The 27,721-nt window shown below is 38.0% G+C and overlaps 1 protein-coding gene across 1 annotated transcript; it reads left to right on the top strand.

The window, feature by feature from the left end:
• Positions 1–8,807: 8,807 nt before the first annotated feature.
• LOC145770934 (uncharacterized) lies at positions 8,808–12,269 on the top strand. The gene is made up of 2 exons (XM_082582677.1): positions 8,808–9,568; positions 10,739–12,269. The coding sequence occupies exons 1-2, from the start codon at positions 8,808–8,810 to the stop codon at positions 12,267–12,269; spliced, it is 2,292 nt and encodes a 763-aa protein (XP_082438803.1).
• Positions 12,270–27,721: the final 15,452 nt, after the last annotated feature.

The raw sequence follows: 27,721 nt of genomic DNA, 5'->3' as shown, positions 1-27,721 counted from the left end.
ATTTGGCAGGGAGTTCCACTCTGTAAGAACTATATTTTCAGCATGGTTTTCAACAGCAGGAAAGTCACAACCATCCATATCCGTTTTCATTTCAATTTTTTGTAAGAGATGATTTAAGTCTACAAATTTTGTTTTCCAAACTGCACTTTCTTGAAAGTCTATCATTTCCATTTCCAAGTTGTAAAGAAAAAGACAAGTGGGTCACTGAAAATCTGTGATGGGTCACTTCGTGACCCGCGGGTCAGTGGTTTGCCATCCCTGGTGTACTGTATACGTAAATCGAGGCAATCTTCTCGCAGGGAGCTATTGATTTGTAATCGGTACCTGATTGAGCAATTAACGTTATTTCATGATTATTTAACGTCGCTAGACGTAGAATTAATGTAAACAAACGTAAATTTCTTATTGGGCATTGTTGTTACGCGATATAACTCGCCGGGAAAATTAAATCGATTAGTGCTGACTCGAACGTTGAATCAACCCAAAATTAACTTACTTTACCCCCCCCCAATGAGTTATAACGTGAATCACTGTAACAGCGTGCGTATCGCTTCATCGCTACTTTTGGTATTATTACATCACAACAAATCAAACAGTGCGGTCGTGATAGATTATAGGATTATATTTTTCTCTTCTCGTTTTACATGTTTTGGTACAATTTTTTCATAATAAACGTTCACAGCAATTGCCGAGGCAATTGCATCTTTTGCCGTTTGGCCTCGTCAACGTTTTTGCGAAGTAAAAATATGCTAATTTCGAAGACTGTGTGAGTGTTCACAGCAAGTAAAATAGTCTGAGGTGAGGTCTTGGTGTGATGTTTCTGCTGATATAAACTCACGCTGCGAGTAAATCAAACAGGAAGAAATTTTGAACAATTTTTGTCCGAATTAAATGCTCATTTTGCGACGGCATTTTTATTGCCGCAGCAGAATGGCCATTATAACGTTTGCGGCGGCATTTACCACGGCATTTGCCGTGTGCCGCCGCTAATTTCGAGGACTGAAATAGAACATATTTTATAGACTTCATTGTCTCCAACATTGTATTTATGACGTAGGCTCACAATTACCTTAGTGAGCATTATGCTGTAAGACAGGGATCATCAACTGGCGGTCGCCACGCTGTTATGTACGGCCCGCGGAAGGTATCAGCGCACAAGTAGGGGAAAGTGCCATAACTTGGACCACCTAAGGAAAAAGTTCCACAACTAGCACAAAAACTCACAAAATTTGAAAAACTTACTAAAATTGTATTCACAGTAACATCACACAGACTTAACACAAAAATGAAACAGAAACACCAAAAGGTTAATTAATTATTTGCAATTAAAAAATTTGCTCGAGTGGTCCATATTAGGCACCCTGCTTCCTAATTCGGACCACCCTGATTCTTAATATGGACTACCTAAATCAATACACGGAAACAAGTTTGCATTGCAATGTACATTAGGCACACAAAGAAAAACTTATATTACACAACCAAATGAATAAGAAAAAGATGCAAGCAGTTCACTAATGACTAAACAATTACGTTTTATCCCAGACAGCAAAACTGGTCCCTTTTACATTGACTCAACGTCTGCCGACGTTGAATCAATGTAAAGACAAACAGTTTTGCTGGCTGGGATGAAGTTGTTTGCATGCCAAATTACATAATTGGAATTGGCTATTTTTACACACTTGTTGCCATGGTTACAATCAGGTGTTGCCAGAGTTAAGATTAAAGTTAATAAGGGTTAAGGTAAGGGTTACAGCTAGGAATAAGGATAGGGTTTTGATATTTGCCCAGAACTAAAAAAAATTTCCAAAATACAAGTTTTTGTTTTCAACAGCTTTAAATTTTTCTCAAGTCAAATTAGGGCAGAATTCCTTATCTGGCAACACTATTGAGGCTATATTTACCGCATATAGTGTAAATATTTACACTATATAGTGTACCGGTATATTATTTACACTATATTGTGTAAATATAGCCACAGCCTACATAATTAACTGGATAGCGACAAGTAGCAAATATGTGCCGACGAAGAGTTGTCTTGAGAACATTAAAAGTTTTTGAGGCTTTTCAGAATCCCATTTCTTCTCGCCAATTCCATATTTGACTGTTCCCATTTTCCGTGTTTTCTTTTGTTTGTTGAAGTAGACATGGTACAATCAATATGTAAAATTTTAAGATTAGTAGACTGTGAAAAAGTATGCATTATAATCATGAAAGTAATCTACTACCATCACACAACGAAGCAAATATTGTGGGCAGTAAGTATTTGCAATAGCGGAAGTTATTTTTACAAACTACCAACAACCGGTTCCGGTAGTTATAATATATTTTTATAGTAAATGAGCCTCCACCTCAACAAGATAAGTTCAGTAAACACTTTTTTTGTCTTTAAATACGGTACCAATTACTTGAAGTAAAATTGCCTGTTTTGCTTGAACTATGAAATAACAAGTTTTATTGCTACAGTAGCCTAATTTGGACCACTGGTCCATATTAGGGAGCGACAGGTGGTCCAAATTAAGAAAAGTGAGTGGTTCTCAAATATTGAATTTTTTCATTTAAACTTCAAAAAATTTCCAAAAAAGTTTTTACAGCCAAAAAGAACACTTAATGCACATAAACTTTCAAGCAAACCTTTTACTCTAGACACTGTGTTGACGTAACTGCACGGAAAAATGCATCAACTGAAAATAACATCAAACCACCCTGAAACCTTTCAACGCATTTTCTTTTCGAACAGAGGAATCTTGAGAAAAACAAATTACGTCATACAGACAATAAAATGTGCTTAATTCCAGCTGTGGAGTTATTTTCACAAATTCTTTTTTAATTTTGGAGGAAACGAGGGTGGTCCATATCATGCGCTGGTTCAGGTTATGGCACTTTCCCCTATAACCAAAAATACTTTTCTTAAGGAGTTAAAGAGCATGAAGGCAAAAAATACTTTCCGGGAGGCATATTTTCACTTTGCTTACGATATCACCGATCAACAAACTAGATTGTAGTTCTAGGTGGGGGTCGCTTAAAGTTATTCCAATGCGATGTCCAACCACACTGTCCCAGTGGTTGATTAAAATGTCTGTTTTCGACTTTCGAAATTGTCTGTCAGCAAAAGATTGCTTATTTTAAGTTTGTAAATTTCATGTAAACACTAGTGTGCGTTTCATTGTTATTGTGTTTCATGAGCGGTGTTCCCTTTATGCAAGTTTTTGTTGGTAAAATAGGTCGGTGTGCCAATTCAATTTATAATAAATTGGCAACACATTATATATAAATTTAAAGACTTTTTCTGGTTGTAATACGAAAATATTTAGCTTAGTAGGCTACTACAAAATGTTGTTAATTAACAATTCTTGCCATGCTGATAAGCACCGCAAGTGACAGTTGTCTAATAATCAAAGAAAGACGGTTTTATAGACTCTCACAAAAAGTATGAAAAACTAACTCATTGCTTTTTTTAGAGGGAACACTGTTCATGAGTTACGATAGAAACGTTTTTTTTGATGATTTCCACAAGCGTTTGTTTCATGGTGCCTGGTTTCTTTTTCCCTGTCATTGGAGCCTATTTTTCACTGATATGTTTACAGGTCAATATTGTTGCCTGTAGGCTATTGCGATGTATCAAATATTTCCTTGTTTACTGAAATTGTTAATTGCAAGATATCATTTGCGAAGCGAAGCGAAGTGACAACATCACTCTTGCTTGGCGATGAATATTCTGATGAAACCGCTCGCCTCGCTACAAGTGCGCAAAACAAGTGGCCTCGTTTATTAGGCATTGTCAAAGAAGTCAGAAGTGTTGTTAAAGGAGCTTGGCCAGGCAGTAGCGTTGTTCAACTAATTTTGTTGCTGCGGTATTCTAAGATGAATAATGATAACATGTAACGCTGGATACTGGGTACGAAATGCGTTCTTTTCTAGCACAAGAGTTAACCTACCCAAAATTTTATTAGTGCGGCCCGCCACAGCTCTCCTTAGTGCTAAAGTGGCCCGCATGCAAAAAAGGTTGGTAACCCCTGCTGTAAGATGTAAAATCAATATGGTGTAAAAGTTATAATTGTTCGAGATACTGCATTGGGTGTTTCGATTTTGTGACATCATAACCTGTCATAATGGACTGCTGGTTTTATCCCTTTCAAGATGTTGTATAAGCAGATGAGTGTCATTGTCTTTGAGGTCAGGCTTGCCAGATTGGCCCTTTTGGGGCCAAATTTGTGAAATTTAGCCCTTTTTAGAGGTAGTTGGCCCCCAAAAAAATGGTTTGGCCCTTTGTTTTCAATATTTGGCTCTTTTTGGAAGCAGTTGGCACATAGGCTACTATGAAACTAGCTATTTAAATAAATGTCTTTCGGAAATTGAGACTGAAAAGTGTCATTACGATTTTTTAGACAGTGTTTAGCTGACAATGTTTATGCCAATGCCAAAGATTCGAGTGGAAACACTGTAGAAGATGAAGATTTGGAATTGTTCTTGTAGAATGTAGACTGTGTTGTTGTAATGTTGTAACGTTATTAACATTATTGAACAATTTGGCTCTTTTTTACCCAGTTTGGCCCTTTTTTCGACATTGTTTGGCTCTTTTTCTCAAAAGCTGTCTGACAACCCTGTTTGAGGTTGTTGCCATGCTTGTGTTGTAACAATATTTATACGCAGCCGGTGCTATATGCTCGGTCAAAATTAGTATTGTTTTTGGAAGCTTAAGCTGTACAAGGAAACTTTCAAATTGCTGTACAGTATTTTGTTATTAGCCGAGCGATATATCCGGTCGTGTGGATGGATGTATAGTATACCGTGGTGACAGTTTACAAAGTGCTGCTTAATGAAATATCCAAATTTGACAGACACGAGATCTAAAATTGTGTTTTGAAACGATACACAGTCTTGAAGCTTTTTTGAAGTATCTTTTATTTCAATCTTATCTCTTATTTCAGTAGCCAAATCCTGAAAAATTCTAAATTTTTTGTTAATGTTTTGAAGTCAAGGTGTTGCAACCGTGCCAAAGGTGTTGCGACCGTGCCAATTTGCTTTCAACTCAATAACTTACTTCGGTCACAAGCACGTTTTAACGTTCACGTTTTGTAGCTTCTACCTTTTTCTGAACCTTTGCTATGTTGACGTGTATTGTTTTTGATATGATGGTCAGAAATAAAAACAATTGAACTGAAGTGGAAGTAGACTACGCCGGACGTAATTAATATTTACATGGGGTTGAAGCTATTTTCATCTGCATGTTTCCAAGCTGTCGTGACAACTGTTTTCTAATGCGATCCCCAGCATATCCCACATGTGTTTACCTAAACAGGTTTGTACAATTAATGATAGGAAATCAGCCTATTTTGCAGAAAAAATTAGCCTACTGTTTTTTCAAAAGCAAAATGTCTAAAATTTTGAAGTGATAAATAAATAAATGAACTTCAGTTAAAATAATAAAAAAAAAAATTGCGATGCTAATACACAAGTGTTTAAAGTGGACATTTTTAATGGTTTAGTTCAAGAATGTCCAACATTTTATTATAGTGGGCCGCATTGTCACTTGAAATAAATCAATGGGCCGCAGGACCTATTAAATTTCAAGAAAAATGGGTACATAAAGAAACAAATAAAAACCATTAACTTCATCTTCGAAGATAGGAACAAATAACACACACATAGAAAGAAACAAAATTTATTTCTACAATACAAATAAGTCAATGAGATTTTTGGCATTGTTTTCCAGCTAAAAGGTTATCAACATTTGCATTAAAGGACGTTGTCTTGATTCTTAGGATGTTTGCTAAGTGTTTGTCGGTCAATCTGTTTCTTTCTGCAGTTTTAATGATTTTCATGGATAAGAATAACTGCTCGCAACAATATGTGCTGCCCCACATAAACAATAATTTTCTGGACAAATTAACTAATTTAATAAATTCATTACATGAATGTAATTCATTATAAAATAAAGGGAAAGTGTGTTCTCTGTGAAAAGTTTTCAAACTTTCTCGACTTTGCAGTTCAAGTTGAAATTCGGGTGGCGCTTTATCACACTGAAATGAAAATGGGTCACTGAATAATTTTAATTCAATTTCAATCTTTTTGAAGTCAAAAAGTCGAACTGTAAATTCTTTAAGCAAAGCTTCACATATAATAACTTAGCATACTTTTCATAGTTTACAGACCTGTCTTGAGCTCTTTCAGATAGATTACGAAAATGTACAATTTCGCCAGCTTTCAATTGTGCTATGAAAAGTTTTAATTTCCTGGTAAAGCTACTTATTCACTCGAACATTGAACTACACAACTGACCTTTCTCTTGTAAATGCAAATTGAGCTCAGCTAGCACTTCTGTGAGGTCAACTGAGAAAGAAAAATCATTCAACCATTCTTCATTTTCTATAAAGTTCACATTTTGTTTCTTTTTCTCCATGAAGTTCAAAATACTACTTGGAGTGAAAATGACTAGCGGGCCGCACAAAAATCGGCCCGCCGGCCGCAGGTTGGACATCCCTGGTTTAGTTAATCGGCATGCATAACAAATAACTTTCAGCTTTGTTGCGACCTGGTATTGTGACAAAGTCCACGGTACGTTGATACAAGCAATAACGTACATACCACGAGCTTTGGCGTCACCCATTGCCTTTCCGGTTAAGCGCAATGTGATTTCTTACATTTATAAAGTTTTCCCCAAAGCAAGCTAACTTCTGTTAGAGGACATCGAACCTGCTACCTTTCTGCATCCAGTAAACCGATTTCGGCGAAATATCTTTGTTTCTTTAATAAACAGTTTATGATAACGAAATTCTAAAATTACCTAGTTTCTCAAACTTATCCGATTTGTGAATACATAACCTACTGTATTTTGAATCTTATCCGGAATAGGCTATGTCAACGCCTTTTAAAGGTTTCATCGCTCTATTTCTCACATTTAACAATTATTTTCATTCGTTTATTTTCAACTCCAGGGTTACCATAATACCAGTAGCCGAAACAAAAAATTACAAACTGCATTTTCACTTGTTAGTTGTTACAAAATCCGTGAAAAAATGAAAAGTCGTGGAAATTGGAGAATTCTTTAAATGCCAGTTTTATAAAATTGTTTATGCAATTACCAAGAAATACGGTGAGGATTAGATTAGTCTATAGTCTATTTTGTTAAAGTAGTTTTATTGAAAAGGTTGTTTAAAATGTCGTGATGGGGAAGAAGTTGGCAGCTTGGTATGCACGTCACTTTTAAAAAAAAAGTTGTACAAAGAATCTAAAGTGTGCGTTTTAATTAAGAACTTTAAACATGCCGCCATCACACGTTGTCATCAAGAAAGGAATTCATTATTTATTTCCTCGTAAGAGAAAGTGAGTCGAATTGTATTTTACGTGTTTCTAGACCTAGCTTAATACGAAGCAAAAGAAAATGTAGCCACGAAAAGAAAAACCGTTCCATAGTGTTGTTTATTTAAGACAGTGCATTATGTAAACAGGTTGTCAGAAATTCTGTCTTATTATGAGGAATAAATTTCATACAAAAACAGAGTTTTAAAAAATAAAAGCTGAGCGGAATTTAGTTTTTTATTTTTTTTCTGTAACTAAGGTTTGTTAGAAATAAGCCTGAACCTAACTTATTTAAACAGCATGGCTAAATAGGGCGAAGATTTCGACTTAAAGAAAGATGCCAGCTCGCACACCTCGAGATCACATAGATTCTGCATACCGGCAAAACTTCAATGAGATAGTTGAAGTTGACAAGAAGATCATCACCTTTCATACTTTTCCATCCGTTAGCTTACGTAATACGTACAAAATAACATTGCTTTTACAGCCTGTTGATGATCAAAATGTTCACTTGTGAAAGAAAAGTCAAGAAACGCCTAACACTTTAACGGACAGACTGCACGACCAAACGACTATGATTCAACTCTCGGCGTGTGCAACGTACTTTAAGGATTATTCTACAATTATAGGTTGCAGTGCTTAGTCGTAGCAGTGGGAAGCGGTAAACGAATTACTTCACATGCAACGACTAGTAACTTCAAAAGCTCACCTTCCAACGACAAGGTCTATTTTACCTATAGGCTAGATATTGTCAGTAGTTCAAACTTTTAAGATTTACCAATGCAAAATTGCTACGCTTGAGTTTTAGAAAACGCTTTCTCAGTCCTAGATTTACAATTTAAACCTTTATTTTTTACAATACAAAACAGTGTATATTGCAGGCAGGCCCAGATTTAGGGAGGGGGCAGAGGGTGCAGTTGCCCCGGGTCCCCTTTTGAAGGCCCTCTCCGGCGTGGAAAAATGTGATTTTGTGTTATTAATAGTATTTTCTCTCAGCCTTCGAAGTTTCTGCGAAATGCCTCTTATTTCTTTCAAGGTTAATTTTTAGGCACAAGGTTGCGCCTGAGCTTGGCGTAAAAGATTTAGCAACGGTGTGGGTGACTTTCAAGTTACTTTGTAAAGTTTTTTGAGCCCTCGGCGCTCTAAGTTATGCACGGAGGTCCCCCGATCTCAAAGTTCTTCGGGCCCCCATCAGTTAAACTCGCCCTTAATTGTAGGAATGTAGGGAGCAGTGTTGACAGAGTGATGCAGTAAATACTTTCGAACCCGAGCCCAGAATTTTTAGAACTTATCAGTATCACATATTCAAGGAATTTTACTGTTTTTAGAGGTGACGTGTTTGAGAGATAGGCCTCACATTTGTACCTGGCCCAAATTATCGTCTTATCTGCCTTACGGTAAGACTAGTAAAACGTTTGCTATTCTTATATATTAGTCTACAACTTTACATATTTGAAATTACACACATTATATTACTTTAATCTGTTGCCTTTTTATAGCACATCAAAATGAACCGCCAAGTTTTCTGTAATTTCATTTTGTTGTTTAAAGTTACAGCAGTTTTGTGCTTTATTGGTAAAATTGAAGCTCAAACAACGCAAAATACTTTGCCGTATAATGAAACATTTCTCACTACCCCAACAAGTGAAACCAGTGTGAGACCTTTGAGGTGTCGGTACGCCCCCGGGATTGTGGTAGGAAATAGAAATAGGACCTTGGAGTGCTGTGCACGCGCCGCACGCGTTTATGAGAGAAACTGGAGTCTAACTGGAAGACGTTTAACCACTTACCTTGAAAATCTAAAAGCTTGGGAATGTCCTCAACTCCAAGAAGAATGTAAACAGCAATTATTTGCTTTCAGCGAATACACACGTCTAGTGTATGATCACTTTTGTGACTACCCTGCTTTAATTGACAAATGCGTTGCAACGATTAATGAAACTTATAAAAGAAACAAAAACAACACAAGAACAATACATGCCCAAATCTCAACAGAAATAATCAAAAAAACACACATTGATTTCTCTGACAATAATACTGAAGTATGGCAAGCTTTGATTGAGCGATTCCGTAGAATCTCAGTAGAATTTGAAGATATCAAAATCCCCTGCGTCCAAATTGCTCTCTATGAAGCAGAGGTGGAGCATCTTGGTGACTTTCATGAGATAATTCGAGTCAATTTGCCTTCTTGTGAAATTTCGTGGTGTGGATATGACGGACATACGTTGAGAGAACAAATAATCTCTGTCTGGACTTGTTTGTCTAACAGGTAGGTTTGTTCTTATCAAAATGGTTTAAAAACTCCGAATATTAGTAAAATGGTTTTGAAAACTCAAACGTACGATAAATGGGACTCCTGCTCAGTGATTTGGCTAGACAGAAGTGTTAGTGGGCAAAAGCAACTATTCAGAGAGGGCAAACACTATTTAACATGAATTACAATGGAATTAAAGCATATTTTGGGGGGTGCAAGATAAAATTTGGGTTTGTTATATTAAACTTTTATTCTAAGGTAGCCTATTGTCATCAGAATCACTTACTTGATAGTGTTTATATCTTGCTACATAGCCTACAGTAATATATACATAGACGATATATATTACCGTGGCAGATATACAGGTATATATTACAAGGCCTTTAGGCCGAAATGGTATATTATGCACTGTCTAGAATTATGTATATTTTTTTGTATATCAGTAGCCTATGCAGAAAACTGGAAGAATATACTGAAAAAATGCCAATTGTTTTTTATGAAGTATAATATTCGTGTAAACGGCAAACGCGTTGGAAACTTGTTGCCTGGTTAGCGATGAAACCCTATAAGCTTAGTTAGAAAGTTATTAGTAGGAAAACAATTTGTTTGTATATCAAACGTGACATGAATAAGAGTAGACTGAGACATTTCTATTTCTTCTTTAGTGGCGACATATCGTTTCGGTGTCTTGTTTCCTGCGTTGTGGGGTTATGCCCCTTACAAAGCTTTTATAATTTAGTTTATTATTAAACAAAGTAATTCTATTACTAATAGTTTTATTATAAGAATTTTTTACCGAAATCATGACAAGCATTCAATTTTATTCGTAATAACTAGTTGTAGCGCATTTTCTTTGTTTAAGGCCTAAATGTTGAGTAATTTCGACAATATCTTTTCCTGGTTATTAAGTCTTAATATTACATCGTAGATCGATAACCTACAGCAAAGTGTCTTGATTGAAACGTTTGTTTGACCTCTGTGAACAAAAATATTTGACCTCGAACATGAAGACAATTTAATTTTCGAAGCATTTTCCCAATCATATGTTTAGCTTTTACGCTTTGCACTTTTTGTTTTATTCAAATAAATATTTTTTTTTTGCTTCTTATTTTGCAATACGCCCACAAACTGACTTGTTGTGATCGACTAAAGCTTGTAATACTTGTCGTGTTTTTTATGTTGCAGTTGCAAAGCGAAGATGATCGCCATCATGGTAGCATGTGGCCTTCTGGGATTGATCATCACGGCGGTAAACCTGATAGTTATTGTCGTCTACTGGAGGAATCCAGTGTTACTTCACAGCCAGGGGTTGTACAAGGTTTCTTTAGCTGTTGCTGATCTCTTAATGGGAGCGATCGTTTTTCCATCTTTTATCGGCACTTTATCAAGAAAATTGTTGTCCAGGCAGCAACATTCTGGAGATACGTACACTGTTTCTGGTTACAATTTCACAAATGGCTCGTTGAATGACAACATAACAGAAGTGCAACTCCTACAACCTGCCGGCAGATTTAACGATATTTTTTCTCAAACCTATTTAAACGCTATTGGATTTTTTACAATAATTTCTTTTTTTGTTTCGATATACACCTTAACTATTGCAGGATTTGATAGACTAAGTGCAGTTTACCGTCCATTGAGCTATCGCAAAGACTTGGCCAAAGTCTGGGCAAAACGACTGTGCGTTGGAATTTGGGTGTTGGGATGTTTATTTTCTATTCTTCCATTTTTTCTGCAGGAATTGAGATACACTTTAAACTTATCAATTTTGGTGATATCCGCCCATGAAAGTGCTATTATTTTGTATGCAATCGCTTTTGCCATCCCTTTATTACTGATGTGGACCGTAAATTTTGCAACTCTTCAATTTACAAAGAAACACGCAAAAGTCCGAAGACACTTAACCATAGACTCGAAGAAAAAGACTCATTCGATGGAAACACGCCTGGCTAGAACCCTGTCACTCATGGTTGGCGCATTCACTGCAAGTCTTGTGCCTGTAGCTATTGTGTCAATATCTTCTCTTTTTGCGCCAACAGTTAACTTTTACAGTCCACGTACTTTCAAAGTCCCGGATGGTCTTATTTACAATGGGTTTGAATTTGTCACCGTAATTATTCTAGCTTGCAACAGTTTGTGGAACTTTTTTATTTACAGTGCCAGAAACTTTGAATTTCGCAAAGCTGTAAAGATCTTATACAGAAACGTTACAACAGCGTTGGGAATAGCCGCCTGTAGTAGTAAATGCATGGTGTGCGCCCGCACAGTTGCTGTCAAAGGCAAAAGAAGATTTTCTAATCTACCCACTTTGACCACTTCATCTTCAGGGCAAAGGAAAAAAAGCTCTATCCCTACAATCTTATCTAATCTAACATTTAAGAAAACAACGGATGCTAGTCTAAGTGAAAGCACCAATCATTCCACATCACAAAGTGTAACATCAACATCAGATAAAATAAAAGATTCCAAATATAAAAGTACTGCTGTTTCTTCCAGCCACATAAGTGAGACTTCCATTGCTTCTGAGAAACAGTCAAAGCAACCAAGATACACTCGCAATCAAAATCACCAGAAACAGAAAAAAGATGATTTAGACATGGCTACAGATGACTCTGTTTTTCAATCATTTGCCATTGACGCGAATGCAGACAGATTGTTTGTTTCAGTGATGGAAAATATCAATGAAGAGATTACTGTGGAAAACAATACAAAGTGATGGATGCAAAAAAGCGAACATATAAAAAAACACGATGACAGCAAATAAGAAACATGCTTCCAGAGTTGGCCTGCGTTTGGTAACCTAAACCTTCCGTTATTCTTCAATGAAAATACGTTTTTTTATGTTTGAAGTCATGAAAACTTATCTTTTCGAAGTTTAAATTTATTCCAAAGCAGCTGTCATGTTGAAAAATGCAATATTATTTTGTTTCGTCAATTCTGTTATGCAAAAATCATTATGCAATGCTAAGGGGCATCTACAACTAGATAATACATCTAGAGCGGACATCTATCCCCGGGCAGCAACTTTCCAAAAGGTACCATAAAAAAATTCCCTGCTTTGAGATTTGACCAATCAGAGTCGCGCTGATCAGTAGGGTAGGCACTTTAACATTTATTACTTTGAACTTTGTTTGGTAATTACAGAAGAAAAAACAGCAATAGCAGTGGTGACAATCAAACCCACATCAATGAAATAACTACCATCGCCCTAACCTATGACTTAATTTAGCTACCATTTGCTTTCTTCCTTTGTTCTTTCCAAGTTTTAACGTAGGGGATGTTTTATGGTACCTTTTAGAAAGTTGCCCCACGGCACAGTATTAAGGCGCGCCAAATTGGCTGTTTCAAAAAATCAAAAATTCAGGTAAACCGTCAGGGACACAACACAGGCGAAAAGACTTGTCTTTGTCTCTTCGTCTTAGAAACCCTGACTACGTCATGGCTTTTGAACTAGGCTGATGACTTTATTGGAGAGGTTTGTGTCAGTGGTTGCCGTTTCTACAAATATGTAAAAATTGTCAAAGATCATAGTGAGGTACAAAAAAAGAACCTTTCGAACACTGGAAGAAATACTTTTGTAACTATGAAACTTGCTTGACTTTGCAAGTAAAACTTTTTATTTATTTTAGGGGCAAAAGTAACTGTTGGGGGGCAAACGTCATTCAATATGAATTACAATAGTTTTTTTAGATAAAATTTTGCCAGAGGGATTGTCCTCCAACCCCTTTCGCCCATGGCAACATCTCTGTTTTTGTTTACTGTGCGATGTTTAATTTTCAGCGCTTCTTTCCACTGAACGCATGTTGCAATTTTACGGTCGTCAAACCTATTCCCGCAGAAACACAACGCACTTAAGTCTCCACATCGTCAGGATGTTATAACAGCTAACTTCACAGTGATAGAGTAATTAAACCTTTGATAAGTTTTCTTTAAATCAAATCAAAGTTACTAGGTATGCTCATGGCCACCTGGAGATGTGGCCTGATTTGTCACATTTTGCAGATTTTGATTGCAGCTAGGCTAATGCTAGTGCTTGACTGACATTTTTTGAGATGATTTTACTTTTTGCGGTTTCCGTATGACAAAAAAATTTTTTGTTGCCTTGGGGAAGCAGTAGCAAATGAGAAAAAGTAAGTTGAAAAACGCAAAATCAGACTGTTATTGAAAATTAACACTCTGACTAAAATCTTCGAAATCAAATTTTTTTTGTTTTTCAACATGTGAGGATGTTAAAACTTATTGTGTCATGTGGGGAAAAGAATAAAGAAAGGGTAAAAATCTAATTTTTAGAAAAATTTATTCAAACGTTTGCCCACAGTTAGAAAAACCTGGAAATTTCTGCAAAATGTAACAAATCAGGCCGTATCTTTAAGTGGCCATGGTATGCTCTATAACGAGTTTGCATAAAATGATAACTATTTGATATTTAAAGCAGCTCGGGGCCCGGGGGAACTATATAGTCTTCTTTATACAAGCACCCGACCCCTGTTTGACATCACTTATAGGCCTACAGTTTTTTATCTTGTTGCTCAGCACTTGTCATTTCTTGTAAAAATATGTTTTCATTCGTTTATTTTGTGTCGGTTTAAGTCTATTTTTGTTTGTTGCAATGGACTGTACAATACAACAAAACTTATCCAACCTTTGTCCATTTGCCTACAGCTGTTGTACGGTATCCTAGCTAACACACAAAACTAACTAGCCTACTTTGAAAAGGGTATGTAAATATACAATAACTTAATAGGGATGTGCTGCTGAATGGACTAACTAACCAGACTAACCAAAGACTTTAAGGAGAAAATTATAGAAGATTGTGTAACGCTTCAGTTACACTAGGCTTGGAGGCTGGCAATCCAGGCGGTTTTGATTAGAACTTGGCAACACATTGATGGTAGAATGCGGGGTGCAGGACATGTTAGCAGGGTCTCCGAGAGAAACCAGGATTGGTCGGGAACAATACTTATTTCGATATGCAAACCACTTCATCACAATTTCAGCAAAATTACCATTTTGCTCATTCTTTTGTCTAGAATTTTTTTTAGTAGGGGTAGGCCTATATTCGTACGGTGTGCACATCTCATGTGCGGTGCCTTTGGCGCTTCAACCAGTGTTGAAACATGTTGCCACATGCATGTACTGTAGCCTACTGTAGCCTAGATGTAGGCAACGAAGATAGTTCAACAAAGCAAAAAGCATTCAATACATTCCGGACCTTTTGTAATGCAAAGTTACAGATCACAGCATCAAATAGGCTTAATAAAGATTTTGAAACGTCTAATTTGATGCACAACATTCAATCGGCTTTGAGTCATGGTTAAGCGAAAACAATTCTTAACAAATTTTTCTGTCTGCTAAAACCATGGTTTCAACTCGCAACCGTTGGAGATACTGGTTTACGTACAAAAATTTCAAACAAACATACCGTAGATCTGATTGGAAAAGTGTTTCAAAAGTTGCAATCAATGATTTCCTTGAGTAGAGATCATGAAGTGCTGGTGCGTTTCAGTTTACAACTCAAGTTTGCTGAGTAGCTTTCTCTAAAATAACACTAACTCATCCAAAATGTAGTTGGTGCAAAGGTAAAAGTCCCATACTCAGTTAGGCCTACTGAGCTATGACGAATGAGAAGATAAGGTTGGAATTACGCTAAGCGTTCCGCACTAACGGAAGTAGGGTGGCCAGTTCCTTTCTCTTGGCCACTTTTTTCCAGCGGTTACGTCTACCCAATTCATTACACCCTGCGTAGAGATGAGCAGTGTTTATCAACAACCAGCTTAGGCCGGGTGTCGAACCAGGTTTGCATAACCGGAAATAGCCAACGCCTTATCTGCTACGGTACGCCATCCCACAGCACCATTGTTATACAACTTGTTTAAATTCGTTCCACATGGTGACATGCCACACATGCTTGCAACTGCATAGGCTATATATGCTGCACGTGGGGATATTTCTATAGAACTTCCAACTTATCGATGATATGTTTGAGATTGTTTATGTAATTGTGTTCCGGACAATTTTTAAATCAAACGTCACATAAAACCGTTCAGGTCTACTGAATCTTGGCGTTTGACGTAATGGACTATTGCTAGAAATTAGCAAAGATTGCATCACCTCTGGTCACACCTGTTGAAACATTACATCATCGTTAAATTTTGAATTACGAGATATGGTGTAAGCCAAATTTAACATGTGTCTGAATAGCTTCATAATGCATATCATTATTACGTCACAGTAGCTGCCTCCGTGCGTTTGAAATATTGCAATCTATTCTCGTCATTCTGAATTGTTGCTTGAAGGATTGGTCGCATATTTAACTGTTTTGCTTAGTGCTTGCCGGCTGGACGAAATTCCCGTCTTTATCTCAGTAATTTGTATTGTAGTGACAAGTTTTAGTGACGTACGGTGTTGCGTCGCAATATCGACAGCCAGTGGCTATTTTTACAGAAATACAGTTCTTGAATAAACGTTTCAGAAGAGTGTTTCTTTTCGGTCATTGCATACAGACGAACGGATCCGCGAATCTTATGTTACAATTTTCCCACGAAGAAATTATGGTTTACCGTTGTGACCAAGTTGTTAGACTACCGACAGCTAGCGAATCCTTTTGCAAGATGGGCCTACGGTACGTGGAATAAATTTTGTTTCCATGAATGAGCTGGTGCAGCAGAATTGTTGGAGCGTTCCGTCCCCAGAAAAAGATTTTTTCTTTTGAATTGATAGTTCCTACAACAACTTGTGTTGGGAAGTAGCCTACTCTTCCCAGTTTCTAACTTTGATTCGGTACATCTTCCTTTAATTTCATTAAATTTATCAGCTGAATGTCTAGACTCTATTGAACAGTTCTTTATCGCTGTATGAATAGGTTAGTGGAGTGAATCTCGTTTAGGTGTGTAGCCCAATCCACATGTGTAGATTTAAAACTGCTTAAAACTTTAAAAAGCCTACCTTAATACTGTACAAAAATAATCTGTTCTCAATGAGAAACATCTGGATTAGCATCTACAACAGTGGTTCTCAACCGGGGGTCCGCGGACCCCTAGGGGTCCGTGAATCGATTTCAGGGGGTCCGTGAAAGTTTCCGAGTTTTCAGCATGATTGATAAATTACAAAATTTAAAAAAAATTTGTGCTTCGTTTATGTATTAGCCTATAGTGATTCTCAAACTGTAAGTCGCAACGCATTGGTGCGTCGTTTGAAATTGCAAAGGACATTGCACAAAGGTTTGGTTTCTTAACAAAAAATATCATATAAATCACTTAAACGTTTTAATAAGGCTATGTTGGCTTTGTTCAACTTAATTCTTTTGTAGCGGCAAATTGTTGTTCAATGATTAACTTGGAAATGCAAACTTCAGTCAGTCTGTCAATCACCACACAGTTTTGCAATGACTGTTATTAAAACGAATTAATGTTGATTACAAATGAAACAAGGGAAAAATTCTTTTTAATGGTCGCAAGTATTCTATTAACTTTTGATAAAATTTATAGAAAAACGTCAAATGAGCATATAGGTTACCGATGTTGATCTTGTGTGCCAACATATAGTTCATAACATAATTTCGTTAATCTCATCAATCGTCAAGTGCGTTGCAAATTCAGAAAATTCTTCTAAGTGTGTTACTTCGAAACTTATGTAACATTATGGTTCTATGAGGAGACGCGATATACCAAAAACTTTTAGGGGTCCGCGACCGCTTCGAAGGTACCAAAAGGGGTCCGCCAAGACAAAAAGGTTGAGAACCACTGATCTACAATGATCGAAAATTACTTGGAACTTCACATTTCATTCAAAAATTAGCTTATTTTTAAATTGGTAGCCTACATTTTCATAAAATGGGCCTCCCTCAAAAGTAAAAAAAACTAGGCCTACTCATTTTTTCTTTACAGTGCTATGCCAGAGGGGAAAGTTGCCCCACTCCCCCCTATCGGAGCCCCTGCATGTTAATCTACTCTCTTATGAAGATCAATTAATTGATTGAAGGTGAGAGTTTCCACTGACTGAGAAAATTTTCCACTCGTTTGAAGTGTTGTGGTGAAACGCAATTTTTAATAGCATCTTGATGGGCTACCAAAGTTTGTTTGGGTTGCTCAGAACTCTTTTAGCAAGTTTTATATATCAAAACTAAGTCAAATTTGTGAATTTAACTAAGATCTCAAAATTTAGTCTCATCTTAAAAGTTAAATGCAGCATTGGTACCGGTAATTACAATTACCTAGGGCAGTGCTACTCAAACTTTTTTATGCCGTGTACCGGCTCAGTGCCGGTCTTTGGGATGTGCGAACTGTGCGATCGCACAGGGCCCGCAAATTAGGGGGCCCGCAATCTACTCAAAAAATGCAGTAATTTTTGTCATTTCCAATGGAAAATGCAACAAATGAATTCAACGAAGGAATTAGCGACAAGAAAACATAGAAAAACAACCTATTTCGTCCCCTGAACATTTCGTACCCTGAAAAGATCGAGAAAAAAACAACTTTTAGCCGATATCGTTGATCGGAGTTGCCGCAAACATTTCAAAATTTCTCTCGATCTTTTCAGGGGACGAAATAGGTCAAAATTCGATCTTGTTGACAGCGGACAAACTTGTCTAGCCTGAGCAGCTATCTCGGCAGACAAATTAAGTCTCACGGCGGACTCACGAAATTTAACTTCGATCGTCATGCTTAATCACTTTATGTTGATAATTCTTCACTCTGAAAGGCCTTCATCAGACCAGACCATTGAAGAGTCAAACCGCCCTGTGGCTGCCCAATACATAACATAACTGATTAACTTCCACAGAACGAAGTCGTGTGGCTTCTTGCGTCACAATGTTCTGGGCAGGAGTAGGAAAACTTTTGCACTAACGTTACTGTTTTCTGCTGTGCAAAGTTTCACTAGGCTTTTATCTTTAGGTTTATTTTTGCGTGTCATGTGAGCGAAAGTGATGGAGAGCAAGTACTGTAGGTTCATCGCATTCATTCTCACTTATAAAATTTTTCCTGGGCCTTTTTTTCTTACTGTAATACCAAAACTTGGCCTACTCGTATAATTTAATTTTGTAACCAACCTTGCTTTATCAATATTACTCGGAGATCAATGCCAGACATTGTGATATTACACTTGAACTAAATTGCGCTGATTAGTGTAGAAGTAGGCTAGGTAGGCTACTCCCATCCATTCTTAGCGAAGAATTCACCGTTATAATGCTGATTCCATGTCATCAAACGTTGAAGCAACCTAAAAATCTAAAGCTTTTCTGCTTAAATGGAAACTAAGGGATCATCATCATCATCATAATCCATCGTCGGTTTGTTCCCCACTAGTGGGGGTGGCCGATTGTTTCCGCGCAGCAATTGTCTTAATCCCTTTTCTCCATTTCACCCTGTCCCTTGCATCTTCCTCCTTCAGTCCGACTTTTTTAAACTCATCCTTCACTTGTTGTTTCCACGTTCTTCTTGGACGACCGCGTTTCCTCTTCCCATCGCGGTCGGATTCTGGGCAGGATAGAGTAACTTATTAACATTTTCTAGATGCGTCCTAGAATGTGCTGGAAATAATTATATTCTCTCAACAATTGTTTGTGCAATGCAATCACATCAGGGTTAAAAATGTTTAAGGATTCAACCTATTTCGAACCAGGACTAGGGTACGAAATCGAGGTGCGAATTGTTCAGGGGACGAAATAGGTTGCATCCAGACTCAACAAAGAGACATAGCTTTATTTCCGAAAAATGCCAAAGAAAACATGATCTTATCCTTTTGCTATGCCACCAGACAGCACCATTTTACAGTAATATTCATACCAAATTTTTGTTGAACATGCTCTCAGAATGCCCCAAATTCAAAGTAATTTTTCAAAATTTTTTGGGGGAGGCCCCCCAGACCCTCCGCCGCTAAGTGTAGCCTTCGGCAAACACACCGCCAGTCAAACTACCCCCCTTTCGGCTTCGCTCGCCGACAGTCAAACTACCCCCCTTTCAAAATACATATAGCTACGTTACTGAATTGGATCATTGTCATTGACGCCCGCAAAGTATATTCTGCACAGGGCCCGAAATACCCTAAGACCGGCACTGATTCCGGCTGAGCACTTTCCATCACTTGGCGCCCCGGTCAATTTGCGAAAAAAAGACAAGAGTAAAGTCATGCGAAGTGTGCGCTTGCTTATTTTCAATTTGCGGTTCAATGGAAGACAATGCTGCTCAAAGAGGAGCATGCATATCCAACGCGTTTCTGTGTTTTCCCTTTAAACAGCTCATGGTAGAAAAGCCGGCTTCACATAGATATGTAGAAGGGAATGGAAGCAGTGTTTTAATAGCCATGGTACACAGTCTCGAATATTCTGCTTTTATTTTGACCCAGAAGCTTGCAAGGGAGTTTGATTCAAAAGATTTTCGCAAACCTTCATCAGCAGATAGATCCAATAATTAATTTATCTTTTAAATTGACACTTATATTTAACTCTTCTACGTTTACAGTTGGTGCAAATCGGTTTCGAATCTATTCATTTCCTCTTCGTGGATCTTTTTGTTCTGGAAAATAATGTTGAATACGTTCCACCAAATTTGACAAATATTCTGTGGCAGTATCTTGAACACATTTTACGTCCAAATTGTCTCCAGCATCGTCAATAACAGTAGCTAACTTAGGAAACATGTCGTCACAATTATTCGAGACTCGAATCTTCCATGCTTTCAGCTTTCGTTGCATGCTGTCAATTTTATCAGCTGTTGCAAAAAGTGAAGCATTTTTTCCTTGCATTGAATTAATGGATAACTATTACAAAATAACATTTCTTTGTGACCTAACTGGAAGTCGTCGTAGTAGCGGCCACCAAACAGTCTATAGCTGGGAAAGCAGATTGAACATTATCGTTGCCTAAAAATGATTATATAGACGTTCTGATCAACATAAAACAAATTACTCAATTTACAATTTCTGCTACCTGACCGCGTACCAGCAGCCAAGTGCTCGCGTACCCGCACCGGTACGCGTACCGGCGTTTGAGTAGCACTGACCTAGGGCTAGGCCTAGGCTACTGTTTTACTTCACAATAGAAAGCCTTGCATTTCTTTTCTTGACTGACAAAATATAACTCTCGAATCTGGTTAAGTCCTGGGCTGATGTAACGCCTGCACCACTACACCAACTCCAGTTAGCATTGTCAGAAATTACTCCCCTTTAAAAGCGCAGTCGGCCAGGGCTTCCTAAACTACGAATCCCGGTTCTTCACGGGGTCACACAATAAATTTAAGGGCTTTGCAAGTAGCCTATACCGGTAGGCAGGCGCAGATTTATGGGAGGGGGCCCAGGGGGCCCGCCCCCCCCCCCCGAAATTTTGTGAAAAAGTGTATGTTTCCGCATCAGATGGTTTGATATGCTTCTAAACAGCTGATATTAGTCCCTCGGCATCACAATTGATGAAAATGGTTGTTTTAATGTCTATTTTCTAGCATATCGTATATGTCGTAGTATCATTGTTCATATCTGTTTAGCTTTTTCTTTCTTTTTAATTGATTTTCAAATTTTCTGGCCCCCCCCCCCCCGAAAAAAACTCTTAGATTCGCGCCTGCCGGTAGGCTACCTGTTTTCCACAAAAAGGTTACAAATAACTCATATATGTTTCATGTATATAATATATGTAGGACTGCAATTCGCACCGGCGACCACTCTTAAAGAGAAAACAAAGCCGGAGGTTTAGAAGAAGACAAGCATGTTAAGTAGACTACATGCATGTTACATACAAAATAAGGGTTGCCATATGGCATAGGCTATGTGCTTTTTCTGCAGGACATATCCTCTGCTTTAATCAAAAATATTCTATTCTCTGAAGTCGTTTAAAAACACCGAAATATTTTCCTTTTCACATTTCAAAGAAAATGCATAGCCTGCTCATTGAGCTTGAAAAAATAAGTAGGGCTATCTATCAATTGTGAAAATGAAACTATGTAAAACCTGTTAACGAAGATTGGAAAAAGATTTCGTGTTTCCTTCATTTAATCTTTAAAGGATAATATCCTTGGTTTAATGTTTGCAGTGTTCTGACATTGAAGCCATTTTTACCCATGCAAATTTATGGTCTCATAACAATTTCAGAACTTGAAATGGGTGGCAAACCAAAAAGTTTAAGAAATTCTGGTTTAAGCCAAACTGGTTAATGCCAAACTAACGGGAGCAGCTGACTCGAAGACTATATGTCACTTGAGTCACTTCGCTGCTTCCTGTCGTCTGTTGTATCGCATCTGTGATCGCAGTGTAGGCTACTGTATGTTATCGCAATGAGCGCAAATGAAAGCATGATTATTATTATTAGCCTATTATTTAAGATGCCGACCTCGTGAAGGCAGAAACGGCAAGATTATGACAAGATAGCTATACTGTCTGGATGTGAGCTGCCTGCCTGATAATAAAAATATTGTTATAGTTTATTTATTGTCGCTTTACAACTGCTACGGCCTTTTAGCGATATTGCTCATTTTTATATTTTGTATCAGATCTACGACGTCACCACATTATTACCCAACTTATCCTCACTGCGTTGTGCAAAAAACGCACAATCGATATCGGTTTTAGTATAAACCGACCTGGAATCATAGTTAATTAACTATGCTGGAATCAAACCCAAATCTACCAGCAAAACAGTCGATAACCACTCGATCACTGAACTGGTGTTTGCCCAATAGCCCTAGTTGGTTGAGCGCTCGAGCGGTACCTAGTGGATGGAATAGTTCGCAGACATCTACACTTCCACAAGCGGAAACTTTAATACAGTAGAACTCGGTTAATCCAGATCTTTGCCTAATTCGGATAAAACTGGAAGTACAAATGATTTGTAATCTTTTTCTTCAGAAACAGCTTTGGATTATCCGGATTATTTAATCCGAATCTTCGCCAATTTCGGACAAAAGTTGCGCTTTCTCTATCGCTTTATCCGGATTTGCCCAATCGAAGACTTTGTTTGACCATGATTTTTGGTAAGTTTTCCATAGAAACTCGTCTTCGATAACTGTTTTCAAAAGTTTTGAGTGACTACAGATTGTTCCGACACGCATATTTGAAGATGTAACTTTTGCCAGTGTGTTTTTGCGTTAGACGCAGAGCCTACAAATACATTCATTTTACATGTATAGGCTACTGCATTTCAAAAGAACTCTATCGCGCGCGTCTCGGAATTGGCAGATGACCACACTAATGCGTTCAATTTCGGTGATTTTTACCGATACCTTTCTATCTAGGTAACGTCAGGCTTGATAGAACCGTCATCGGGTAATCCGGATCTTCGCCTAATCCGGATGGAATCGCCGGTCAAATCGAATCCGGATTAACCGAGTTTTACTGTATTACAGTATGATCGACTGAATCTTTGTCCTCGGAAAGCTTCTTGAAGCTACAGTAGAATTCGCCTATAACGGCACCTCTAGGGGATTTGCAAAAACTGACGTTATAGCCGAATTGACGTTATAGACGAACCAGTGGCGTAGCCAGAAAAAATTTTTGGGGGGGGCCAAATATTTGATGAATTGAAGAGAACGACAAAATGTTTGATTTAAGACATCGCCACCTGATGTGCAGTGGCGCATCCTGGTGGGTTAAGCAAGGGAAGCAATAAAGCTGGTGGGGGTTAGAGCGTGCCGAAGGCACGCGTATTCTAGGGGGGTCCGGGGGCATGCTCCCCCGGAAAATTTTTGCAAAATTGCACTTAAATAATGGATTATAACGCTTTCTGGAAACACTTTCAGGGTAATATTTGTATGAAACTTATTAGCAGATAAACAGCTATTAACTTATTAAAGGTAGCTCTTATCTACACACAAACGGGCAAAAACTGCGGCTAAAATTAGAGAACACAAAAAACTCAGCTACACAAAACCCTAGAGCAGTGATTCCCAACCGCGGCTCTTAGAGCCGCATGCGGCTCCAAGCTAGCCTTCTTGCGGCTCTCGTTGACCCCTGAAAATCCCACAAAAAAAAAAAAATCTATTTATAATAACTAGGGCGATTATTTTATGACTTGTCAAAATTGTTTGCGAAGTCAAAATTGTTTACAAACTGTATTTTCGTTGTGTCGTAGAGGTTGCATTGTCAGTGAAATTTTCATTTTACATCTTACACAGTGATGTCAGGTTGTTTTTTTTGAAAACAAGAAAGTGAATCTAAGAAACAAGTCCAAAACAGGCAAATCAACACAAAGACAAGCCCAATAATTTGCAATCAATACCAATTAGCACAAAGCACGCTTAAAGCACACATAGGCTATCCGCTAAAGCACACGTTAATTACTTGAGTGTTTTCATGCGGCTCCATACGTACTCTGAAGTTTGAAATTCGGCCCCGACACCAAAAAAGGTTGGGAACCACTGCCCCAGAGAGTAAGCGATTCTGAAATTGCTTCCACAGATTAGTTAAAAGAAGCGTAAATCGCGTAAACTTTGCGCGATTTACGATTTGCAAAATTTATTGGTGTCTTTCTGTGTGTCTAAAACAAGTCCTGGGGTGTGTTAATAGCCAGATGTCTTGGAAAACAATATAAATTTATACAAATTATATTATATTTTCAACAAAGGGTTCAACTTCGGAATCCAAACTTGGAAAATTTGGGGGGGGCCATGGCCCCGTTCGCCCCCCCCTGGCTACGCCTATGAGACGAACTACCGCAAACTATTCCACAACTGCCTTTTGATTAAAGAAAGAGGTTTATAATCCAGTCAGGGTTACTGTGTAGCCTACCACCAAACTGACAAAAGGCACGCAGAAAATACAGTAAACAAAGAAATTGTTTAAAAAAAAAATCTACAGCGTAAGGTACAGGAAATTTGCGCAATAGCCTACAGCTCGTTACATTGGCTACAGTAGTAGAGAAGTTCATTGTTTGTTAGCAAAAAAGCGCATTGATCTTAACCCATTCATGGCCGGTGTCCTTTTAAAAGGACATCGTCTTGAATGCATCAGTATTGCATCATCTTATTTTGATTGAATCATTTTGGACTTGCTAGTAGTTGTTTAGGGTCTGTTTTGGAAGGTGTTGATAAATATTTGCAAACAACGTACTTTTTCTGAATTTTGTGAAAGTTTGAAAATTGTTGAAAAATGAGAAGAGCCCGATAAAGTGAAGTGAGGAGGAACATGTATGTTTTATTGCCTATTGGTAATAGATATGAATTATGTTTCTTCATAGTTTGACACTCTGTAATATTGTGCTTCCTACTACACTCTAATTTGTGTAAGGTTTTGCTTCTTTTATTTGTTTATTTTGCTTTATATTTATTGTTGCCTTTTAAAAGGACACCGGCCACATGGCCACATTTTTTTGGTTGTTTATAACACTGTCAAAGAATATTGAACATCGTGTAAAAGCAGCACATTATGCCTATGGAAGACTTAACCATCGTGTTTTCAACAACCATGCTATATTTATCCGCACAAAAATTATGGTCCTCCGGGCAGTCGTTCTATCCACTCTTCTCTATGCTTGTGAAACCTGGACATTATACCGCCGTTACATCAAAAGTCTTGAAAATTTTCAGCAGAGGAAACTGGGTCAAATGCTAGGCACTCGTTGGGAAGATTGTCTCACCAAAGATGCAATCCTTGATCGCGCTAGGTTACCCAGTTCAGAAGTCACCATATTGCAACACTGCCTTCGCTGGACAGGACATGTCATGAGAAGGAACAACGAGGAGGGACAACTAGAGACAGGAAACCCCCCTCCAGAAGACCAAAAATGAGATAGCCTACAAAGATTAGCTGAAAGTCTCCCTCAACCATGCAAACATTGATCTGGATTCATGGGAAAACCTTGCTAGTGACAGATTACTCTGCAGAAAAAGATCTAAGGAAGGCACGGAAATTTTCGAAAAAAAGGATACAAAAAGCCCAAGAAAAACGAACACTAGAAAAGTTAAAACTACCACGTCCCTCCCTCCATACAATCCTTACCCCTCATACAATGTGACTTTTGCCCACGTCTTTTCCATCATACACTGGCCTCCAAAGCCATATATGACATCACCATCCAAAGCCAAATTCGATTTGATGACGAAACCAATGCTCAGACACGAGCTGGAGCCGACGACTGTCAGTGGCGTATCGCTATGGTTTGTGCCGCCCGCGGTGAACCATGATTTTACACCCCTGAACGCGTGAAGTAGGAACCAGCAATTAGAATACGAGCCAAATCCATTTCAAAAAAGATTTTGACTATGCTTTTTCGTTTACGTTTAAAAATATTCTACTGCCACAAGCTTACGACCAAGGGGGAGACTGCCCACTGGGGGGGACACCCCCCCACTAGCTACGCCGATGGTTACCGTGAATATAATATGTTCATACAATAACTTTGAAACGTCCTTCAAGTAAGATCTGACAAATTTCTACCGAAACAAACACCTTCTTATGTTAAGGTATCGCGAGATTTACATTTGACTATGTGGCCGGTGTCCTTTAAAAGGCAAACAAAAAAATGCATCAAAAAAGTAAAAATCATCAAATTTTTTTAAACTAATTCAAAAGTTATGACAATACAACTTTGTGGCTGAAATATTTCCTAAAAAGAGCAACGGGAACTTGTGGCGGCTTTTAATGGGTTAAGCTGTTTCGGATTTGACACAGCTGTAGAGCTGCTTTTTACACGTGATAGTTTTTCACGCGGGGAAAAAAAGTTAATTAGTTTATACAGTACTGCACGTACAACTGTTGCTTTGAGTTGTTTAGAGGTCAGCTGTAGAGCTGCTTTTTACATGTGATAGTTTTTCACGCGGGAAAAAAGTTAATTCAGTTAATTAAAGTCCCTGCTGCGAACGACGTAGCAAAATAAAGGGAAGGCATTGTGCAAGCAGCAGCGCTAACTGGATTAAAAGACTGACCGTTCGTGGTGAAGGTGATGGCTTAAAGTGACGTTATAAACGAACAAAAGACGTCTGGGGACCAATAAAGGGTGCTGTTACATGCGAATTGACGTTATAGGCGATGCTGTTGTAGCCGAACTACAATGTACGTAAAAGATAGGAATTCTGCCGGGACCGAGCGAAATGTGATGTAATAGGCGAATTGATGTTATAAACGAAGCCATTATAGGCGAATTCTACTGTATTATGAAACATTTAACATACGAAGATATTAGGCAAACGATATTGAACACCTGCAACAGCTTACCCAGCCAAACGTTTCTTGACTACTGTATTTAATAAAACTCTTGCGCTATCTAATGAAAGTAGCCTACCTAATTGAAAATGCGGCGGACTCAAACGCAAGATTGAACAAACCAACAAAAAATTGATGCCGGACTTCGGAGAGGTTTCAAAGCTTTTAGAGTAGGCTACCGTAGCCTATTTTTAAGGTGCTGAAGCCGAATGTGGCATTGCTTTTTCCAAATTGACTGAATTTTTTGATGTAGTTTATTGTTGCTAGTTTACTAACACCTAATAACTGCATAATAGGCTACGTGGGCGACTTAGATGAATTTTGATAGCCTACAATTGAGTTTACTCATAGTAAAGTTAAATGTTACCCAATGCTTACGTTACTAGACCAAGCAGCAAGATTAGCATCGATAATTAGGTCCCATGCAAGTAATTCACACAGAGCAGTCTTCCGCAACTATTTTTCACTGACGGCACACTTGGAAACACTTAAGGTTCAGCGGCACACCTGCACCAAAAATGTATTTTTGGATTAATAGGCTGCCGAGAAAAATTTCTACGTTTGTTTTAATTGGACTTGTTTTTCATTTTCAAAATGGTTGCTGGGACACCGAATGACAGAAAGTGCACTGCTGGTGCAGCGCTGAAATGTTTGAGCAGCACTAGCCCAGCCTACGACCAACCGAAGAGAGTATGAAATTTAAGATTACATGCGAGGAGGAAAGCTCATTGTCCATGTAAAGTTGAGCACTTTCATAGCCTATTTAAGTAATTGTGGTACGGCAAGTAACTGAATACTTTGAAGGTTTGAATAATCGTAACCACACTGCTGTCTGCTTCACACCTTAGCTGTAACATCTAACACGAACCATCTACATTTATGTCCATTAAAATTATCACTGAATCATCAAAGATGCAGCTCTTACTTGGAAGACGAGGCTACCTTTGTTTGATTCTTCCAGGCGGAGACTGCCAAGCCAGAATGTTTCTTAATCACTCCAATCTTTGTGATTAAAAATGTTTAAAAATTTATCACCACAAAAAGAAA

This window comes from Aplidium turbinatum, chromosome 5, assembly GCF_918807975.1.
Source record: "Aplidium turbinatum chromosome 5, kaAplTurb1.1, whole genome shotgun sequence".
NCBI lineage: Eukaryota > Metazoa > Chordata > Ascidiacea > Aplousobranchia > Polyclinidae > Aplidium > Aplidium turbinatum.
The sequence above is the reverse complement of the archived record's forward strand: the minus strand, read 5'-3'. Positions and strand labels throughout refer to the sequence as shown.